The sequence below is a fragment of the Lissotriton vulgaris genome, chromosome 11 (assembly GCF_964263255.1).
Source record: "Lissotriton vulgaris chromosome 11, aLisVul1.2, whole genome shotgun sequence".
NCBI lineage: Eukaryota > Metazoa > Chordata > Amphibia > Caudata > Salamandridae > Lissotriton > Lissotriton vulgaris.
In genome coordinates, this window is record NC_141699.1 from 400,799,001 (window position 1) to 400,819,687 (window position 20,687).

At 48.3% G+C, this 20,687-nt stretch overlaps 1 protein-coding gene across 2 annotated transcripts in view; it reads left to right on the forward strand.

The window, feature by feature from the left end:
- NPC1L1 (NPC1 like intracellular cholesterol transporter 1) overlaps window positions 1–20,687 on the forward strand; it is a 166,738-nt gene that overhangs the window by 108,570 nt on the left and 37,481 nt on the right. For both annotated transcript variants that reach the window (XR_015300916.1, XM_086943433.1), the window contains exons 8-10: window positions 13,602–13,729; window positions 14,900–15,037; window positions 17,221–17,310. Coding sequence is in view for 1 of the 2 variants with exons in the window: in XM_086943433.1 (XP_086799559.1) it covers window positions 13,602–13,729; window positions 14,900–15,037; window positions 17,221–17,310 (356 nt within the window). In the remaining variant the exon portion in view is untranslated. The remainder of the gene's footprint in view (window positions 1–13,601; window positions 13,730–14,899; window positions 15,038–17,220; window positions 17,311–20,687) is intronic.

The window sequence follows — 20,687 nt, forward strand, 5'->3', positions numbered from 1 at the left end:
CACTGCACTGTGTCTACATCTTATAAGGGAATCATATGACTGCTCACAGCAGGACACAGACACACTGCACACGGGCACTGCGCCTCAGCAATGAAAACTCTCTACTCACAACGTGAAAGCTGCAAGCTGTGCTAACTTCCAAACCACTATGGAAATGCGAAGCGGCAATGCGGGTAGAAGATTTTTACCTGGGGAGCTATTCTGGTACTGCGCCCCCCCGGGGGGATCTGCAGACGGGATTTCTCCCTCGAAGGTGCCTCTTGGAGCGGTTGGGGAAGCCTTCCTAACTTTGAGCGCAGCTCCTCTGCCGGTTGTTGACGTCCTGCTGGGCGGGGTGCAGCGCTGCCGCGCTTCCTCGCTGAGGCGTCCTTGGTTACCCAGCAACGGCACGGCTTCTCCAGTGACGCGGTCCTCCTCCTGGAACTTGTGTCAGAGCGGTGATCGGCAGACAACAGCTGTGCGCCAACACGCGCACCAAGCCGCAAAGGTGATCCGTGGGGTCAATTAGGTGCAGGCAAAGCAGCCTCCGTGACAGACACTAGCTGGGCCCAGGTTCAAACAGCACTGAATATGGTGTAGAACGTGCATGCGCTGCTGCCATGTTTACGTCAGGCAGAGATGCCCAACAAAAAAAAGAAGTGCGATCTGGCGGACTAAAACTGTAGTTAGTGGCCGCTGCTTTCAGACTTCACGGAAGTCAATTTGACATGAACAGCCAGTAAAAAGCAAGCTAATAGGAGCTGTGTCAACATTCAGCAAATGGCAAGGGGCAGGAGAAACTACCGACTGCTTGCTAACATATATAGATTACTTGATGACTCGTAGAGGCAGAACATGCGCTGCCTATGCGAGACCTAAAAAGTACTGTTTATGTTTCCTATGGCAGAGCCTCAGATGGCTTTGGGGCTAGCAACTTTAGCAGGAAGACCATTCAGCACAGGGAATCCTGCTTCTTAACCTTTGAAAGCCACTCTGTTTATGTCATGACTGAAAGTGAATCTTTCTTTGCAAGGATCCCCATGCAAGCATGTCAGTCCTAAGAAGTACACATCACCAATGCCAACTATACATGGGGGAAAACTCTACACGTGCCAGGGAAATTTCTCAAAAACATCGCTGAGCAGGCCAAAATAAAGCAGCGGCCTGCAAAATGTGGGATGTTTATCAGAAATGAAACTGCCATTTATCCCCATGCATGCGCTTTAAAGCGTGTTTGGGGTCATGGAACGAGCCTTGCAGTATGGCAGTTCCCCACTAAAGGCCAGAGTTTGTGGGCATGGCCAGGGCCGGACTGGGAACTCAAAGGAGCCCTGGAAATTTTGATGGACCAGCCCCCTGCTGCTTTTGTTACTGGAAGCCAATATAGCAGCACCTCTGCAAAACCGACCCTCTGTAAAAAAACGGCCCCCACCACTACAAAACTGTCTTGCACCCTTCCAGCCTCCCAGGGAAACACCAAATGCCCGCTACGGCCAGTCCAGCCCAGGGCATGGCCTACTCTTTCGTTTGAGTCAAAGCCGGCATCCACTGCCTTTAGGAGTTGTTTTGAAAACCATCTGATTTTAGGCTGGAGTAAACAACCCTTCCTGTCCATACAGTTTCCCCTAAAGTTTGATAGAGATACAGTTTACACGGGCCACCCACTGCTGAAAGCAAGCGTCATGCCTAAAACTCAGTGGAAGAAAATTCTTTTTTGAGACATATGTCAGTTTTGGTGTCTGTCCAAGTCATTGGCGCCCTTGGGGTGCCAGAAAAATCTAGCACTACTAGAAGGAATTTCTTTGTTGTTCAGAATCACTGGAGCCAATTCAAGCTTTCAGAGAAGCACCTATTATCTTATTGCTACTACTTCAAAGGAAAGGTGTTAATTTCTTATATATATTCATGCTGATTTTTAGTTGGGTCGTTGGAAATTTGTATTTTCTGATGGTAGAAATAATTTCTCCGCCACAGGGGGTGTTCAAAATCTCCCAACCTCAGTGGCAGAGTTAAATCTGCGGACGGATATTCCACCAAAATTAATGACCAAAGTTAACCGACTAGGCAAAACCACTTCAGGATTTCCTACCAATACCCATACCAAATGCCAAAATTTTCCTTCAAAATGTTCATGTTTTGGAGGTGGCTGCTGGAGACCGGGGGTGCCCGTTGGTGTGGTCGCTGGGGCCCCGGACTGCGTTTGGAGCGGCATTTGGTGGCGGTGCCCGCCGGGCCTACTCGCCGCGTGGTGAGCCGGGACCTCAATTTTTGTCCCGCCTGCCGGCCGGCTCTGGGCACCAGGCAGACTGCAGGCGGCTGAGCCCGTGTGGCTGAAGCTGAGTCGCCGGAAGAGAGGTGACGGTGCACCCTGCCGCTGATACATCCTGCGGAGTAGCGACCTTGCGAGACGACAGCACGGATCCGGAGGTCGCCCAGTATCTACTTGTCTGCCGGTGGCGAGGTGCCTGCGGAGTCGACGGCGTCCCGCCGGCTGGAGTAGGCGGACTGGCTGGGCCGCATCGGCGGCCTTGACTCTGGGCCCGAGATTGGCAACACCTGCGCCTTGGCGCAGCCCGGGGGCCTGCTTGTAACTTGGCGTGCTGGTGGCAGGTGGGTGCCACGCGGCCTGGTGCGATCCGGACACCCCGGCCTGGGCCCGAGTGGTGGACATTCTAGCTGTGCGAACCCCTGTACGGGCGTGTGTCGCCTTACTGCCTCTGCCGGAACCATGACTAGAGGCGGGGGTGGCACGACCGCCACCAAGCAAGGGCCCATCGATAAGTTCACTGGCCCTGGAGGAGGTGCCGGGACAGCCGGAGGAGGCCAGAGTGCCGGGCCGGACAACGCGGCGTTGATGGCGGCTATTACGCAGTCCCGCGACATGTTGGATGCAAAGATTGGCGCGGTCGGTGCCGATGTGATGCTGCTGCGTCAAGATCTCCGCAATGCGGTCGCCCGCATCACCGAAACAGAGACCAGGGTCACAGAAGTGGAAGGAGATGTTGGCGCCCTTAAGAAGAAAGTTGCGGACATGGAGAGGATTCAGAAGGGCCTGGCGCTTCGCGTGGAAGATGCAAAGGGGCGGGCGCGACGGAATAATCTGCGTTTTGTCGGCTTTCCGGAGGATTGTGAGAAAGGGCCCATGGATGCATTCCTGACACGATGGTTGGAGGGCTGGCTCCCCCCGAACACCCTGTCGCGCTGCTTTGTAGTAGAGCGCGCACACAGAGCCCTGGCGCAGAAACCACCGGCTGGGGAGCGGCCTCGCCCGATCATCGCCAAAATCCTGAACTTCCACGACAGGGACGTCATACTCCGGGAAGCGCGGCTCAAAGACACCTTGCTGTACGACAATCATAAGATTATGATCTTCCCGGACTATACCAAGCTGGTCCAGCAGCAGCGACACTCATTCCTGGCGGCGAACGCCAAGCTGCGTGGCCTAAAAATCCTGTATTCGCTGCTCTACCCGGCCCGCCTCCGGGTGATCTTCAATTCCAAGACTCACTTTTTCGACTCGCCGGAGGCCGTCTTCAGGTGGACCGACGAGGCGGTCAGGCTCCGACCAAACGTCCAGCCGAGGTTGCATTCCGGGCCCTCGCACAGCTCGTCTCAAGACCGGAGCGACCCGCCCGGTAAAGGAAAACGTCATCGCAAGTCCCGCTCGCGACGGAGGTCCTTGTCCCGAGACCCCCTTTTGGGGGACACACAGCCCGACACGGACCAATCTGGCAAGGAATCCTGATCATCGTACATATGGACGTCTACTGATTGCCTTTGATCTGTGGCTGTACATTGCGGCAGCCAGAACTTGGATGGTGGAGTGGACATTGACTGGTGCAGTATAGACTTATGTTTTGGCAAGTGTATGGGGCCCTCGAGGGCTGGTATATATGTATGGTGCCTTGCTTATAGACCTGATGCTTGTGGGATGGGGGTTCGGGGCACCATTTGTGGGCTGCCTCCTCATTTTGGGGTTGGGGGGTGGTTCTAGGGGTGCGCCCTGTTGGTTAGTGGGGGGACTAGTTGGGATCCATTGGTATGGCTGGCTTTAGGCGCTATGTTCTGGGCCTGAAGCACCGCATGCCGCGACAGATACTTCACTGTTCACTGAGGTATAGGGGTGGGGGGGGAACTGGGTGTTTGGTTGTTTGGGGGTTGGGGCTGGTCGAGGGGGGTGGTGGGGGTCGGGGCTGTTCTATGTGGGGTGCACGTGATTCTTATGATATTTGCAACTGGGGTGTTGGGGACCTGGGTCGGGTTCTGGGGGTCGCAGAGACTTGCCCATCGTGAAAATGGCTGATGCCCCACGACCGGTACTTCCTAGTACCTCTATGCGGATTCTGAGCTGGAATGTCCGGGGGCTCCTGGACAAGATCAAACGGGGGGCTGTGCTTCGCTGGGCAAAAAGGGATTTGGCGGATGTGCTCCTCCTTCAGGAAACACACATGTTGGGTACTAAAGCATTGAGTCTGCAACGGTTTGGCTTCCACCAAGTGTTTCATGCCGGGTTTACAAGGGGCTCGAGGGGGGTGGCCATTCTTGTCCAAAGGCGGTTGTCTTATACTCATGAGCGTCACTGGCTCGATCCTCAGGGTCGGTTTGTATTTGTACAGGGGAGGATTGGCGTGGAGCCAGTGGTATTTGGTAGTGTGTATGCCCCTCCCCCGCTGCAGTGGTCCCTAGCGGAGAAACTGTTTGCCTTGTGGACTGAGCTTCCCCATTCCCTGGCGGTGATTGGAGGTGACTGGAATGATGTGGTGGACATGAATTTGGACAGGCAGAGGGGGCAAGGGGTCGCGGCTGTGGCCTCGCCTACACGGTTGAATGCCGTGATTGATGGACTGGGATGGGTGGACGTGTGGAGGCATCTGCATGCCGGGAAGCGGGAGTACACGTATGTTTCTGCAGTGCACGGCTCCCTCTCACGCTTGGAGTGTGTGTTCGTGCCGGGGGCCTTCCTTGACAGGGTGAAGGGGGCGGCGATCCGGCCTCACGGGCTGTCCGATCACTCCCCTGTGGCAGTTCAGATTGACCTATGTAAGGCACGCCAACCGTTCCGGTGGCGGATGTCCTCGTGGCATCTACAGCGACCGGCCTACTCCCAACATATGCGCAGTGCGATTGCCCACTATTGGCAGGACAACCTCACGGAGGGGGTGGACGCGTGGACGGTTTGGGAGGCTATGAAGCCAGCCTTGAGGAGTATTGACATCGCCTGGTGCGCTTCTGCTCGCCGGACTCGGCAGGAAAATATTGTTACAGCGACGGAGCGGGTGGAGGTGCTGGAGACGCGATACAGGGGAGTGGGTGATGACAGGACACTGTGGCTGCTTCTACAAGCACAGCAGTCTTATTCCTCGATCTTGCTGGATGAGGCCCGCCAGGCGTGGCTACCTACACGTAGTAGGGTGTACCAGTGGGGAGACAAGTCCTGCACCATGCTTCACAGGCTTTGTCAGCAGACTCTGCAGCCGATCACCTTGCCGGGGCTTACAGACGAAGCAGGAGCGTTGATAACAGACCCTGCGATTCTCGCTGCGAGCTTTGCGCGCTATTACGCGCAACAGTACGCCTCTCGGGAGAGCCTTTCCCCCGAAGGCATTGAGGGGTTCCTCGCGGATGTCCCTCCTCATGCAGTCTCGGATGAGGTGCGAGATGCCTTAGATCTCCCTCTGACGGCTGAGGAACTAGGTGACGCGCTGGGTCAAGTTAATGTGGGTAAGGCACCGGGACCGAGCGGGTTTCCCAGCGAATTCTATAGGAAATTCCACTTGCAACTTGGGCCACATTACAGGCGGGCGTTGGAACTGGCGCGGGAGCGTGGCAGCCTGCCCCCGGACTGGCGTCAAGCCGAAATTGTGACTTCCAAAAGCCGGGCAGACCCCCCGATCGTCACGAGTCCTATCGTCCGATATCCCTCATCAATTTTGAAGCCAAGCTCCTGGCCAAAGCGCTGGCGAACCGCCTACTTCCACATATCACGGACCTTGTCCACCCGGACCAGGCGGGCTTTATGCCGCACCGGGCGACGAGACACAACATTTGGCGCACGCAGGCCGCGATAGACGCAGTGGGGGCGACCGGGGATCGGGCAGCGCTGTTGCTTGCTGACATCGATAGTGCGTTTGATTCGGTTAACTGGACCTATCTCTTTGCCCTTCTGCCGCTTCTCAACCTGGGGCCGGTGTTCATCTCCTATGTGAAATTGCTTTATACGGACATAACTGCCTCGGTGCGTGTTTCTGGGGCGATTTCCGAGCGGTTCCCCATTGCCAGGGGCACTCGTCAGGGGTGTCCCCTCTCCCCGTACCTTTTTGCGCTGGCCATGGAGCCCCTGGCCGCTTGAGTGCGCCGGGATGCACTTTATCGGGGCTTTGTATGGGGGGCGGACCACTCGGATAGCATAGCCTTGTATGCGGACGATGTCCTCTTCTTTATGACTGATTTGCATCGCACGGGCCCTCGCATACTAGATATGATGCAGGACTTTGGTGAAGCGTCGGGGCTTTTTCTTAATCCACGCAAGTCCACCCTGTGGGTGTTGGGGGGTGAATCGGTGACATGCCCGTGGGCCGCGACCCTTCAGGTGGCAGTCGATGGCTTGAAATATTTGGGCGTCTTCCTCTCGGCCTCGGCTACGGTGGCGTGGGATCGGAACGTGCAGCCAGTGTGGGATAGAGTTCAGATGGATGTCAAGACTTGGACGCGCATGCCCCTCAATATCTATGGCAGATCGGCCATATTCAAGATGGTAGCCCTGCCACGGCTTCTCTATCAACTGCAGAATCATCCATATTGAATAAACCCGCAGTGGTTCCGACGTGTCAATTCAGTGCTGGGCCGGTTTTTGTGGGCCGGGGGTGCCTCCAGGGTGGCACTGCGTACATGCTTTCTCTCTACATACTGCGGCGGCTTGGCGTCCGCAGACCTTCTGTCCTATTACCAGGCCTCCCACCTCCTGGTGCTCAACGAGTGGTGGTATGGAGACCGTAGCGATCCGGCTTATGCATTGGAGCACTCTCTGATGGGGGGTGCCACGCTCCATACCTTACTGTACTCGGCCAGACGGAGGAGGACGCTGCAGAGGGTCACCCAAGTAGTCTTCGCGATCTGGCGGCAAGCTTTGCGCCGTATGGGATGGTGGGGCAGACTGACCGCTGAGACTCCGTTATGGCATAATGGTTTGCTTCCGGCGCTGGCGTCCCTGTCCGGGTTTGGCGGCTGGGACGCGATCGGGATTTCGTCCCTTGGTCATGTCCTCACTGGAACTACACTTAAGTCCTTTCAGGACCTTAGCTCTGAATTCAATATGCCTAAGTCCCAATTCTTCCGGTACCTCCAGTACCGCCATGCCCTCTGCCCTAGCCTGGTGGGGTTAGATCAACTCCCTGACTTTAGTCCCATTGAAGCGAAACTCTTTATGGGGGACCTGGGCGACAAGAAGGTCTCTCAGATATACCGCTCCCTGGTTATGCACTGCTCCCCTTCCCTCTTAACATTGAAGGCCTCCTGGGAGAAGGATGTTGGCCCCTTGGATGAGGATGACTGGCTTGAGGCCCTTGAATCCCCCCGTGGGGCTGCTATAGCCGTCCGTCTTAGATTTATTCAATTCAAATACCTTCACAGGGCATACTATACTAGGGAACGATTGTGGCGGGCGGGCCTTATAGCCGCTCCGGAGTGCCTGAGGTGTGGAACTGAAAGGGGGATGCTCTTCCACACAGTGTGGTCTTGTGGGAGATTGACCGGATTCTGGACTGGGGTCTGGGACTGCCTATCGGAGGTGTTGGGGTGGGACCTTCCCCGTACCCCTAGACTGGGCCTCCTCCATGTCCTGGAGAACGTTGGGGGCAACATCTACAAACAACATCTTTTGCTATTGGGGCTAGTGGTGGCCAAGCGAGATCTGGCTCAGGCATGGAAAAGTGAACGTGCCCCCCCACTCGGCGCCTGGAAGGCGGGATTGGACTTTCTCATGGGGCTGGAACTGCCTGTCTTTGAAGCCAGGGGGTGTCCCCGAAAGCACTCCAAAATCTGGAAACGGTGGGCGGAATACAGGGGGCTTACTCTTGACCCCCTGATTGACATTGATGATGTGCTGCCTTCTGATGTGGACCCTGTACCTTAGGTTGTTGGCCGACACCTACATTGCTTTCCATCTAATGTTGCTACTCTGTGAACACGTGCACTGGGCTAGGGTGGTATAAGGGGTGGGTAGTTGGGGAAGGGTGTTGGGGGGTATTTTTGGGGATGGGTGGGATGGGGTTTGTTTCCTAAAATCTGGGTTCACTGTCATGCCATTACCTGCATACTGTTGACAGCATCCTCCTGATTGTGGAGAACTGTATTGATACTTGCTTGAACTCTCAATAAATACGGTTTTGAAACAAAAAAAATGTTCATGTTTTAATATTTTATCTTGCGATTTCTGTTGCAAACTTTGATGGTCATGGCAACCGAATAAAGTATTTTGATTGATTTAGAAGCAGAAATAATTCAATTGTCTAAGATTAGGAGGACCACACAGCTGCCCTACACTGCATAAGTCAATGGCTTTGACCCTGCTGGCTAGCGAGCTTATAAGGCAAATTAACCTCTTTCATGAATGAATGAATGAATACATGCTTGTATAGCGCATGGCTACCTGGAGGCATCCCAGCGCTTTCAGACCAAAACAAGTATTCACCGCTCAACGGAACAGAAAGGTCTTCAACCGTTTCCTGAAGGTAAGATGGTTAGATTCCAGTCGGATCGAGTCAGGTAGCTGATTCCAAAATTTCGCTGCATGAAAAGAAAATCGTCCGCCACCCATGCGTGTCCGTTTTACCCTAGGGACTATCAGCAGGTTTTTCTGATTAGATCTGAAAGATCGCAAGCTCTGATGGCGATGAAACATAGGGCGCAGGAGGGCCAGTAGTTGACTTATGGACCATACACATGGCCTTGAACCAGACCCTGGCAGCCAATGTAGTAATCGCAGTGCTGCCTTAGCAGAGCTACGTCTCGGGACATCCATAAGCAGTCGGGCCGCACAGTTCTGAACAGTCTGTAAGATTTTAATGGTACCCTGAGGTGCACCCAGATAAACCGCATTCGCATAGTCCAAACGGGATAAAATAAGTGTCTGGACTAGGAGGCGCCTGGCCTCGGGAGTAAGAAGGGCCAGGACCTTCCTTAAGAGTCTAAGCAGACCATAACATATAGCCGCGACCTTACGAGCTTGCACTCGAAAACCCAGACTAGGGTCTAGCCATACGCACAGGCTCTTAATTTGGTTTTTCGGAGAGGGAGGGGGGCCGAGGCACTCAGGCCACCAAGGGTCTAAATTAATAGGGGCCTTGTACCCTAACATCATAATTTCGGTTTTTGAACCATTGAGCTTGAGGAAAGAGGAGTTCATCCATGCAAGAACCTTACTAAGACAGGGGGACAGATTATTTTCCCCTGTTTCGGCTGAATCCACCCGTGATAGGGAGACAACCAGCTGCGTATCATCGGCGTAGGTGACCAACTGAACTCCCCAGGGAAGGACCACATCCGCCAAAGGCCTCATGTAGATATTAAACATGGTATGGCTCAATGAGGATCCCTGAGGAACGCCATACTGCAGGGGGAGCTGTTTAGAGGTTGCTTCATCTTCAAACACTGCGGAAATTCTGTCAACAAGAAAGGACTGCAACCATTTAAGGGCAGTCCCTGTGACGCCTACCTCCCTCAAGCGCTGGATCATGAGCAGGTGATTAACCATGTCGAAGGCTGCGCTGAGGTCCAACAGTACCACCGCAGCACAGCCTCCCGCATCGACAATTTTCCTAGCTTCCTCGACCACGGCAACCAAGGCAGTCTCTGTGCCCTGCCTGCTTCTGAAACCCGTCTGGGTGGGATGCAGGGCTTCGTTATTCTCAACGAACGATGATAATGCGGAATTAACATGTTTCACAGCAATTTTACCCAACCCAGGTAACAAGGAGATGGGGCGATAGTTTGCCCAGTCTTCAGGGTCTAGGCTGGTTTTTTTTTTAGAAGTGCCTTGACTCTAGCCTGCTTCCAGAGTGGCGGAACCAGCCCAGCAGCCAGGGAAGAGTTGATAACATCCCTGATGACTGGGGAAACAGTCGCAGAGGCCAGCTTAACCCCTTCAGCGTTGATGACGAAGCCAGCTCGTCATGGGCGTTAACTGCGCTACGCGGATGACGAGCTGGCTTTGTCACAAACCGCGCGATTTTCAAATTTCAGCGCACAGCGGGAAAACCCGCTAGCGCGGTAGAGGTTAAGGACAGATGGAGGCGCAACATCTGAGGGTGAGCCTTATTTAAGATTCCCAAGGAGTCTTTCTACAGTGACTAAGTCAAGCAGAGGGAAAAACTCCAACACAGCAGGCAATGCGGGGGCTGTTGTGGGAAGAATGGGATCAAGAGGATGAAATGCTGAATAGATATTAGCCACCTTAGATGCAAAAAAATTAGCCAACTCATCACAACGTTTCTGGGGGTCCAATGATTCATTAGGGGGACTGGGGGGGATGACCAGTGATTAAAAAAAAATTACATTTCCCTAGGGGAGTTGCCAGCGGAGGCAATCATGTCTTGATAGTAAGAAGATTGTGCAATTTTTATTTTATTTTTATAAGTCCGTACTGCCAATCTGTATTTGTTCTTCTTGTCCTCAGAAATTTTTTTTCCTCCATTTTCTTTCAGACTACTTACAGCTTTGTTTGAGCAGTTTTAATTCAAAGGAGTACCAAGGCTTTTTATTGGAGCCAATGCGATGGCAGACATCTGTTTTAGGCAGAGTAATATCTAAAGAGGCCTCTAACCATCTATTAAAGGATGCATTGGCCATTACGGGATTATCACAGAAGGATGGGAGGGACTTATTCAGGTTAGCTACCCAGTCATCAAGAGAGAGTCTAGACCAAATCCAACTCAACTTCCTGGTTAATCTGACCGGATAATTTTGGTCAGGAGGCATCCACGTGAAAGATAGCAAAGCATGGTCCGACCAAGGGACAAAGAGCGACTCTTCCCAACGGAAATTATCCAGGTTGGTAAAAAAGTGGTCAATCAGATCGTCTGCTATATGAGTGGGCCCAGCCACGATTTGTTTGAGCTGTAGCATCCCAAGCCCTTCAATAAGATCTTGCGAGGGGGGGAGCCTCCGGTTCGTCGAGGTGAATATTAAATTCACCCAAGATGGAGAAATTGGGGGCAGTACTAGTAATATGAGTGATCGTATCTTGAAGATTGTTGCAGAAATTATTATGTTCTCCTGGGGGCCGGTACACCAAGATCCCCGATAAGCTGCAAGTGGGGGAAAAAGAGATGGCAAACGCCATACTCTCACACTCTAATAAAGGACTACTGGTAGTTCGACATCCAAATGTGATTTTATAAATAATTGCGACCCCTCCCCCCCGCCCACTCAAACGATCATGCCTACTGACAGCATAGCTTGGCGGCAAGGCCCGGACTACATCAGGGTCCGAGGCCTCATTCATCCAGGTTTCAGTTAAAAAGAGGATGTTGGGGTCTCGATCTTCCAGCAGCATACAAATTTCGCTCGCATGTTTGGGGAGGGAGCGGCAATTAAGAAGCGCTAGGGAGTACGACTTTACTTTCCCATTTTTAAGAGGGGGTGTTTCTACTGGTCCGATGACAAAATTACAGTAAGGGCAGGAGGTCAGTGTCTCCTCCAGTGAGATGGAATGGGGGCATATAGATGTTAAATCTCCTCTCAAACTCCAGAGCTCCTCCCTACTATATTTAAGGTTACTGGCTCTATTGTGTCCCAAAGTACCGGCCCCTGGCCCCGTCCTGACGCGGACGGGCGCAGACGGGCTTTCCTTTGGTGCTCCTTCGGCGCGAAGGAGGCGCGTCCGCTGCTCGCTTCCGCTGCGCGGAGACATGACCGTCTTGATTTATACTATCTCAGTGCGCGTCCCAGAGCCTAGTCCGCCAACCTGCGTGCCTCCCCAAGATGGCCGCTGTATCTTACCGGCAGCCTCGTTGGGCATATATGACTCAGCGCCTACTCGGCTGAGTGAGTGCAGTGAATGCGGCGAAAAGCAGCGAAATTAAAAACAAGTATCAACTTGCCCAATAATAATACTAACTGCTAAATTATAATTACAAATGTTTTTTTAAAAGTCATGCACAGATATCACAGCTCCCGGCTTCCGCCTCAGGAGTGGTGCTTGGTAATACTGGGTCTTTCATGCTGTGTATTTGTTGATTTTAGTAAATCCTCTGACTTTTGGCAATCAACATTTTTTTGCATTTTATGCAGATGACTTGCTCGTATATGACCATTTTGACATGGGCTTCTAAAGAGATTTAGAAGCACCGTCAGATTTTACTATCATAAATGACTTACAGGTAAACCAGTGGAAATACACAAATAGCCAAATTTTGAAAGTATGATGGTTTTAAGGGCTATTAGACCGAGGAGAAAAGGCTTCTAGCTACTCTCTCTTCACATAGATACTGAAGAATAGTCTTCAATAATAACTTAATATGTAAGAGAATAAATGACAATAAAAAAAGTCTTTGAATGTTGTGACAAATGCCTTTGTGAGGTTTCATAATTGTTATAGAGGTTATTCTCTGTCTCCTCTCAAGAAAGCTTGTATCACTGAGGTTCTTATTGCTTTGACTTTATGAACCCCAATGTGGCTACCCGTCATTAAAACATCTATAGGCTTATTTGAGATTTTGATTTTATGTTGTTTTCTAGGATTTACATATTCCTCTTATCTGGACATAATTAAAGAGATGAAATCGACTTGATTGTATTGGCGTCAGCACTAGAAGCAACTGCAAATTGTTTTTGTTCTTAATCGGGCTTTACCTGATACTGTATTACACTGGATCCTTTCTGAACTTGAGAAGGTTGGAAACGGTGTGTATACTGTATCTATTCATTATTATAATGAGTGGCTAACATTATGACATTTCATTCTTGCAATCTTAGATACAGAGTCTTCTTGTAAAGAATTCAAGGGCAGCCTCAATAAGGCAATTCTCACATTGAGTTGACTTTTGTAACTTGCAGGAAAAAATCATCATATTTCTGTGCATTAAACTATTTATGATGATGTTTCATTTCAGTTTTGCATGATGACATGCTTAATCAAATGAAACGTGCGATATTAATGCCAACTGGACTAAGGTCCTGATTTAGATCTTGGCAGACGGGTTACTTCGTCATAACGGTGACGGATATCCTGTCCACCGAAATATAAATTCCATAGGATATAATTGGATTTATATTTTGTCTGATGGTATATCTGTCACCGTTGTGATGGAGTAACCCATCCGCCAAGATCTAAATCAGGTCCTAAGTGCTACTGATGGCAAATGGTATAATTCCCTCGTCAGAAGTGACATGGATCGAGCATGTGGTCTTTATACAGAAACGCGACTCAACGTACTGGAAATGGCAGAGTTTTGTGTAACTATGGTGCTGGTACAGTACGGAAAAAGGCAGGGTCACTGTTAAAATTGCTACGTACTCTAGCCAACCAAAAGGGTGTGGAAGGACAGCCTGTACTGTGAAGACAAAGTAAGACATGCAGATGTGGTTCTACTTTATGCTTCTTACAGTGTCATTCTTCACCACAGGGGCTCTGACCCAGATGCCAGCAGTGAAGACCTTTGCCCTGAATGCAGCCCTGGCAGTGCTGCTGGACTTCATACTGCAGATGTCCATGTTTGTTGCCTTGGTATCCCTCGATGCCCGCAGAGAGGAGGTGAGAATTTGCCTAACCGTTCAGAGAGAGAGAGAAAGAGAGGGGTGGGAAAGAGACAGAGAGACGAGGCATGAGACAGTGAAAAAGTGAGAGGGAAAGAGAACGAATGACAGAGAAATCTGCCATCAATGTGCACAAGGCTAAAGCATGAGCTAAAGTGTGGTTCGCACACATTTTCAACAAGTATCTAACATTTTTCTGCAAGGATAGTTGCATTGTTAATTGAATACCGCACACTTCTGTGGCTATTTCAATGCAATAAGGTTTTCCAAATCTACAGCTATACAGGGGAAATAAAGCATTGTACTGTGCGCATGATACAGGAGCAACAGAGCAGAATTGAGTCATTGGGACACTAATATCCTACAATACTACAGAATTTTTTTATTAAGAGTGTACCAAATCCACAACATTGCCATAGGAATACAGTGTCAAATCCATGGAATACTGTGATATACCATCGCTCAGCAGTACCTCAAGGGAGGACTTTATAAAAACTCCAGCTCTGGCATAGGGAAAACACCCAAAGCACTATTTAGTAAACTTGAGTCTAATTACAAACTCCGCTCCATCTATTGCAGGAGACATTTGCAACTTTAGGATGTCCTCAAGAGGTAATATTCAACTGTGAGACAACCTAGTAGGGCATTAGCTAACTGAAGCACTCTGCCATGAAGCAATTCCATTCCCATCCCTGATACACTGTAATCTGGAACCTCTTCAAACAACGCAAACCTTTGCAAACAATAGCAACCCTCAGCACTGCGTCAAGGGACAATATCCAGCCCAAGACGTCTAGGGGATAATCCAACCTTAGCATAGACTCACAAGGCGATACGTAATCCCAGCTCTGTCTCAAAGAAGGGCAAATCCAACAGCATCACTCCGTGAAGAACATATTGGCCTTAAGAGGGAATAACCCGACCCAGTATTACCTCCAGGGGTATCCAGGCCCAACTCCACTGTAAGAGAAATATCCAATCCCACCCCAGTTTATGATCAATATCTAACACAGAACACCCTCAAGAGATTCTTTATAAGTGATGCGCTAACCATAGAAGCCAAAAGGCAAACCTGGTCCCAGCAATATGTGAGGTCACTCCTCTTACCGTTTTGACTGTCATTCTACTTGGTTGACCATGTAACCTATACCTACCATCATCTCCACAGGACAATCGGTTAGACATCTGTTGCTGTATACAATCTAAGAAGAAGAAGCCAAAGAGGAAGAAGAAGAACTTCTTGTACTCCTTCATGAAGAACGTCTATGCCCCCGTGCTCCTGAACAGTTTCACACGAATTGTAGTGGTGAGCAGGCAAAATGTCTATTGTCTACATCTGGCCTCTGTTGGTACAGGGGTCATACTTGTCAGTCATTAGAACAAGAATTTTTCTAGTTACCAATGCCGGATATAACAAACGCTACCTAGCTGTATTGGTGTTTCTCTTTTCCTCCTTACAGTGCTGTTCCTCGCTGTGATTCTTCTTGTCCTGATATTGTTTCTCCAATTGTATATTTCTTATTTTGCTTGCTTTTTTCTTGTTGTTCAAGTTTTCTTTGTTTCTTATCTCTCTTCACCAGGTATGGGTTCTTATTGACTTCTTTGTCTTCTAAAAATGTTGATTCTGAGGGATATCTCTTTTTTTGCCAGAAGTTGTTTCTTACTCTGTCTTTTTTTTCTCCATACATCGTAACTCGTTGTGGCTTCTCTTTTTTTCTTCAGACTTAGTTTCTCTTTGGATCTTCTCTCTTACTCCTTTGGATGTTTCTTGCTGCCTCCAATTTTCTATCAAGATGTTGTATTTCAGTGCATATTCTTCACTTTTTCGTTGAGCCTGCTATTTACCCAAAATATGTAACACTGTCTCATTCCTTTTTTCTAGATGCAAGTCTGAATCTCCTCTTCTCCTGATATGGTTTCAGTCTTTTAATCCTGTGTGTGTTATTAACGTTCCTCTTTCTTACCCAACTGCTGTTTTGTGACTCATCTTTCTTCTCTAAATAATATTTCCTGCTGTATCTTCTTGTTTTCCTTTCATTCTTTGCCACTGTGCATTGTTTTATTGTTTGGTTATATTTTTCTCCCCAAGACATTGTTTCATGTACTGCGTTATGCTTTATTTCTTGATGTTATTTCTTGTATCTACTCATTCTTTTCCATACATTCTTTCCCATTCTGTCATTTGCTCTTCTTATAGATACATTGTTATTCAGATGGCCTTCTTTTTATTGTGCAGATGATGATTCTCATTCCATCTTCGATTTCTTCTCCATATGTTGCTTCTGATTTGGTATTCTTGCTCTCTCTATTTACTTTGACACTGTTTTTTGTCTTCCATGATGCAGTTTTTTAACGTGACTTACAGTACTTCAGATATTGATCTTCACTTTTCTTATTTATTTTCCATGTCTTATTTCTCAATGTATCTTATGTTACTTCTGCAACTTTTGTTTTATTTCTTGCTTAGATGCGGTTTCTCATTGAGTTTGTCTTTCCGTATACAGATTTTATTTTTAAATTTTTTCTCATTTTCACAAAATGTGATTTCTTGATTCTCACTGCAGTCCCTTTATCTTCTCTTGATATGGTTTCTCATGTGTCTCCTATTTCGTCTGCAGACTTTGTTTCCGAATACAGCTCCTTTCGATTCTCAGATGTTGTTTCTCTTTGTGTCTCTACTCCAGGAGTCTTACTATGTTCTTTCTAATCCTAATGTCTTTTTTTTATCATATTTTCTTTCTTTCTTAGATGTTTTTTTCACACTGTGTCTCCTCTGTTGCAGTTTCATCTTTTCTCTTCCTTCTAAATACTTTGTCTCTTAACTTGTCTACTGTATTCTTTATGTTTCTTACCATGTCTTCTCTTTCCCCTTGAAAAAATGTGTCTCATTCTCCCTCCTTTTTACATTTTCGAGATTGTATTTCTCTCTGTGCCTTTTTGTTTGGAAATATTGTTTCTTGTATTATCTTTCTTCTCCAGGTGTTATTGTTTCCAATTATGCCTCCTTTCTTTTACAGTTGTTTTGTCAAGTGTATAGTCTTTCATCATGTTTTTCTTTTTTCTGTACATCTTGTTTTCTACAAAGATCCCTAATTTCTTCATTTAGATGTTACATCACAGTGTTCATTCTACCCTAACCACGTTTTCGCATTGCATCTTATCGTCTTCAGATGTTTCAACGTAAAATTTCCCAGCACCTTTTCTCCTCCTTTTTCATATGATGTAGTCCACTGTGTTATCTCTTTCTTCTGCCGGTTATAGTTCTCACTTTGTTCTCCAGTTTTTTTCTTATTTGTACTCCTATTTCTCCTCTGGAGGTTATTTTACAATATATTCTTTATTTCTTCAGAGGTTTGGCATTTGTAACTTTCCTTTCTAATATCTTTCCTTTCTTCTGGGTAGTTTGTTTCAGTCTCTCTATATTGTTTTTCATATTTTTTCTCATTCTATTCAGACTTTATTTTTCTCAATCTCTTCTCTCATCCTAAGATGGTGGTGTTCATCTTCATGTTCTGTGCTGGGATTTTTTTCATGATGAAGGTCCGTGTGGGTCTCGATCAGGAGCTGTCAATGCCACAGGTATATATTTGCCCCTCCTTAGAGCATCTCTATCGCCTTCCTCCTCGATATCCTTCAATCTGTAACTCATATGAGCACTGCTTCATCTTTGCTTAACCTCTTTCACCTCTTGATCGTCAAATATCCTTAACTTAGCAACCAGCTTTCATCTTTTGCTGTCATGTTATCAGCATTTAAATAATGCCTTCTACAAGTATTATGGCAAGTAGTGCGTTCTTAATCTCAGTGCCCTTTTAACGTGCTTCTGGGATTTCCACTGAGTGGTTGTGAATGTTTTTTAAATTTTTTTTTTACGAATAGCTTGACAGGGCAGCAGTCTGTGGTACTGTTATCAGTTCTTTAAAATATAGGTCCTCCCAGGGGACCTTGTACTACTGACTATTTGGTATATGATTCTGTAATCTACCAAAAATGTGTAAATCCACTGGATTGCTTGGAGGACTATTATGCATCTGAAAACTACACTCAATCATGACACAGTGACATTCAATCTCAAAAAGCATTCTTTAGAGAAAGAAATCCTTTTCTGCTATTTTTCTCTAGCATTGATAAAGTCAGTAGTTTTGACTTTAGAATGTTAAACAACATTTGTGCATTCAACTTAAAGCTTCACTGTGGCATCACAAACGGGGTTAGGGGGAAACAACTGGACTAGTTACTTCAAAAATACATCACAGGTGATGGAAGAGGGCTGGTTGATCCAGTAGACATAATAAAACCAAAAGGGCTGATAAAGAACCTTTAACTGGGGCTACAGCAAGGCCTTGCTAAACCAATTAATCACAAAATAAGTGAATGTCCGACAAACATTCTTGCAAAGGTTTGATCTTACGTGGAAAGCACCAAGGAACAAACGTATCCCAGATTATACAGACTTAGTGGAATGGCACCTGGCTATAAGAATGACCCCAGCAACTTTGTGGGGAAGATAGAACTCCATCAACTGTCGTTGATCAATCTCCGCACATGGAATTTGTGCAGTGTCTGGTGCAGGACCCGGCCGCGCTGGTGCGACAAAAGAGTTTTTTGAATGGACAGCTGGAGGACAAATGCTCATGGCCTGAAGTTCCGAATACCACATTCTTCTTTACCTGTCTGGAGCCACTAGGATGACTTGGACCCAGTATTTCCCGATCTTTTTCAGCACTCTTGGCAGGGCAGGGGTGGCAAAAAGGCATGCAGGAGTCCCTATCCCAAATACAGACATGTGCCTCCCAGGGAGAACTGCCTTGGAAACCACAATGAGCAAAACTTTGAACTTTGTGCATTCTCTGAGGAAGTAAATAGATTGACTGTGCGTTTGCAAGATGGGAGTGTAAAAATAGCGATTCTGCAAATCCAGTGCCACCATCCAGTCTCTTGAGTCCAGGGCAGACAGAACTTGGCCAGGGTGAGCATTTTGACCTTGTCCTTCAGGAGGAAGAGGTTCTGAGGACAGAGATCTAGAATGGGGAGAAGGCGTTCCTCCTTTTTCGACATCGGAAAATAACAGAATTAACAACTAGTCCAGATCTCTGATGCCAGCACCCTCTCTTTACTTCCTTGGCCAAGGGAGCTTGAATTTCTTTGCAGAGTATGAGCAAGTTGTCCTCTGGGAGAAGTTGCTGTGCCGGTGGTATAGTCGATGGATAGGACAGAAAGGGTAGGGAGTAGTCATGATCTACAATCTGGAGCACCCATTAGTCTGATGTGATTCTCCTCCATCCAGGGAGGTGAAAGGTGACGTGACTTCCTACTAGGTGATCTTGTGCCGTCTAGGGCAAATTGAAGCAGTTTTGCATCAGCGGCTTCAGGGAGAAACGGATTGTGGTCTGGGTAGATCGTTACCCATGAGAGCCAGAACAATGCTGTCTGGCTCTTGAGAGGCCTCTTGTTGCTGAGGTCCATAAAGCCACTGTCACAGCATACATACCCTGCCAAATCCTTGTTGCTAGGGGAACTGCTGATTTGGCTGAGCTAATCCTAGAGAGTGCTCTGTGGCTTTCCCTACTTTAAATTTCTCTGCGCCCTAATCAGCCTTTGCCCCAAAAGATTTCTAGCCATCAAATGGCATGTCCATTAGGGACTGCTGAGCATCCAAAGAGAAGCCTGGGAAGAGAATCCAAGTTTGGTGCCTAAGCACCATGCTGGTGCTGACTGCCCTACCCAGGCAGACAGTCATACCAAGGCCAGAACGGCTTGTATATTTCGCAGCATCGTGGCCATGAAGGATCAGATGCAAGGTGTGTCTCAAATCCTCGGGGACAGCTGACAAAACATCTGCCACACTATCCCTCAAAGTTTACGAATACTATGGCAGGAGGTAAAAGGTGCCGACCGATTGCAGGGCAAGACTGGAACTGGAAAAAAAAACAAATTTTGTGAAGCTCTCTGGACTCAGGTGTTGCGTGAGGAAGTCGGGGTTCCCAGGAGCAGGACTGGGTCGCCTTGCCACTTGTCTGTTGACTGGTGGGCAAGATCCTGGTTTCGCCCAGGTGTCCCCTAGTGTATCTATCAAGGCCACATTGAAAGGAGCAGATGTTCCTGGGTGGAAGCTTCTGGGTTAAGAACCTCTTTGAGCACGTTAGTCCTTACTGCTTTCTTGGGTAGGTTAAGAACTTTGGACATGCTTATACTGACTGTCTCAAAGGAGTCTGATTCTTCCGTGACTAAAGGGTTAGATGAGTTTAAATCTATGTGAGGGAAGGTTTCTAATCCACTGACATCTTGTAGGTCCTCAAATTAATTGTCCTCATCATAAAATGACTCCCTTTCAGCCTCTTGATCATAAAGCTGCTGAACCTCTTCAAAGAAGGTAAAATAGTGTGTGGTGGGGATTGTGTGTGTGTGTGTGTGAGGGGGGGGGGGGTCCGAGCCTCAAAATCTGATAGAATGATGGGATCCAGCTCTGAAGTCTGTGCTGGCATTGAGGGGCTAATTCGTTGCACCGGTCTGGTACGGTTTGGACCCGGATGGGGGTTGAGTGCCACGTTTGGTATCAGGGAAGCATCTGCCCACAAACCTCCAACAGGCTGCCACCCCAAATCCTTGGGGCCAGAAGGAGCTCCAAAGAGATCAGGTGGGTTACTTAAGATGGTTACTGCAGCTTCCTTTAGATGACACATCTCGTTTGCCATGGCTGTCCACTGAGGAGAAATGAAGTCGAGCGGTGGCACTTGTCAAGCTCGCTCCTTGAAGCAGTTTCAAAGCTTATAAGTACTCTGGGACTGCTTCCACAACTGCTTTCAGAGCTCAGCAACATAATTTTTGCACAGATCGCCCATGAATGAGACAGACTTTGTGTGCCTGTCACCGCCATTGATCATTGACAATACCAACACGGTTGAACTCTATAGTTTTAAGGCCTAAAGCTACACACTGCAAGGTATTTTTAAAGA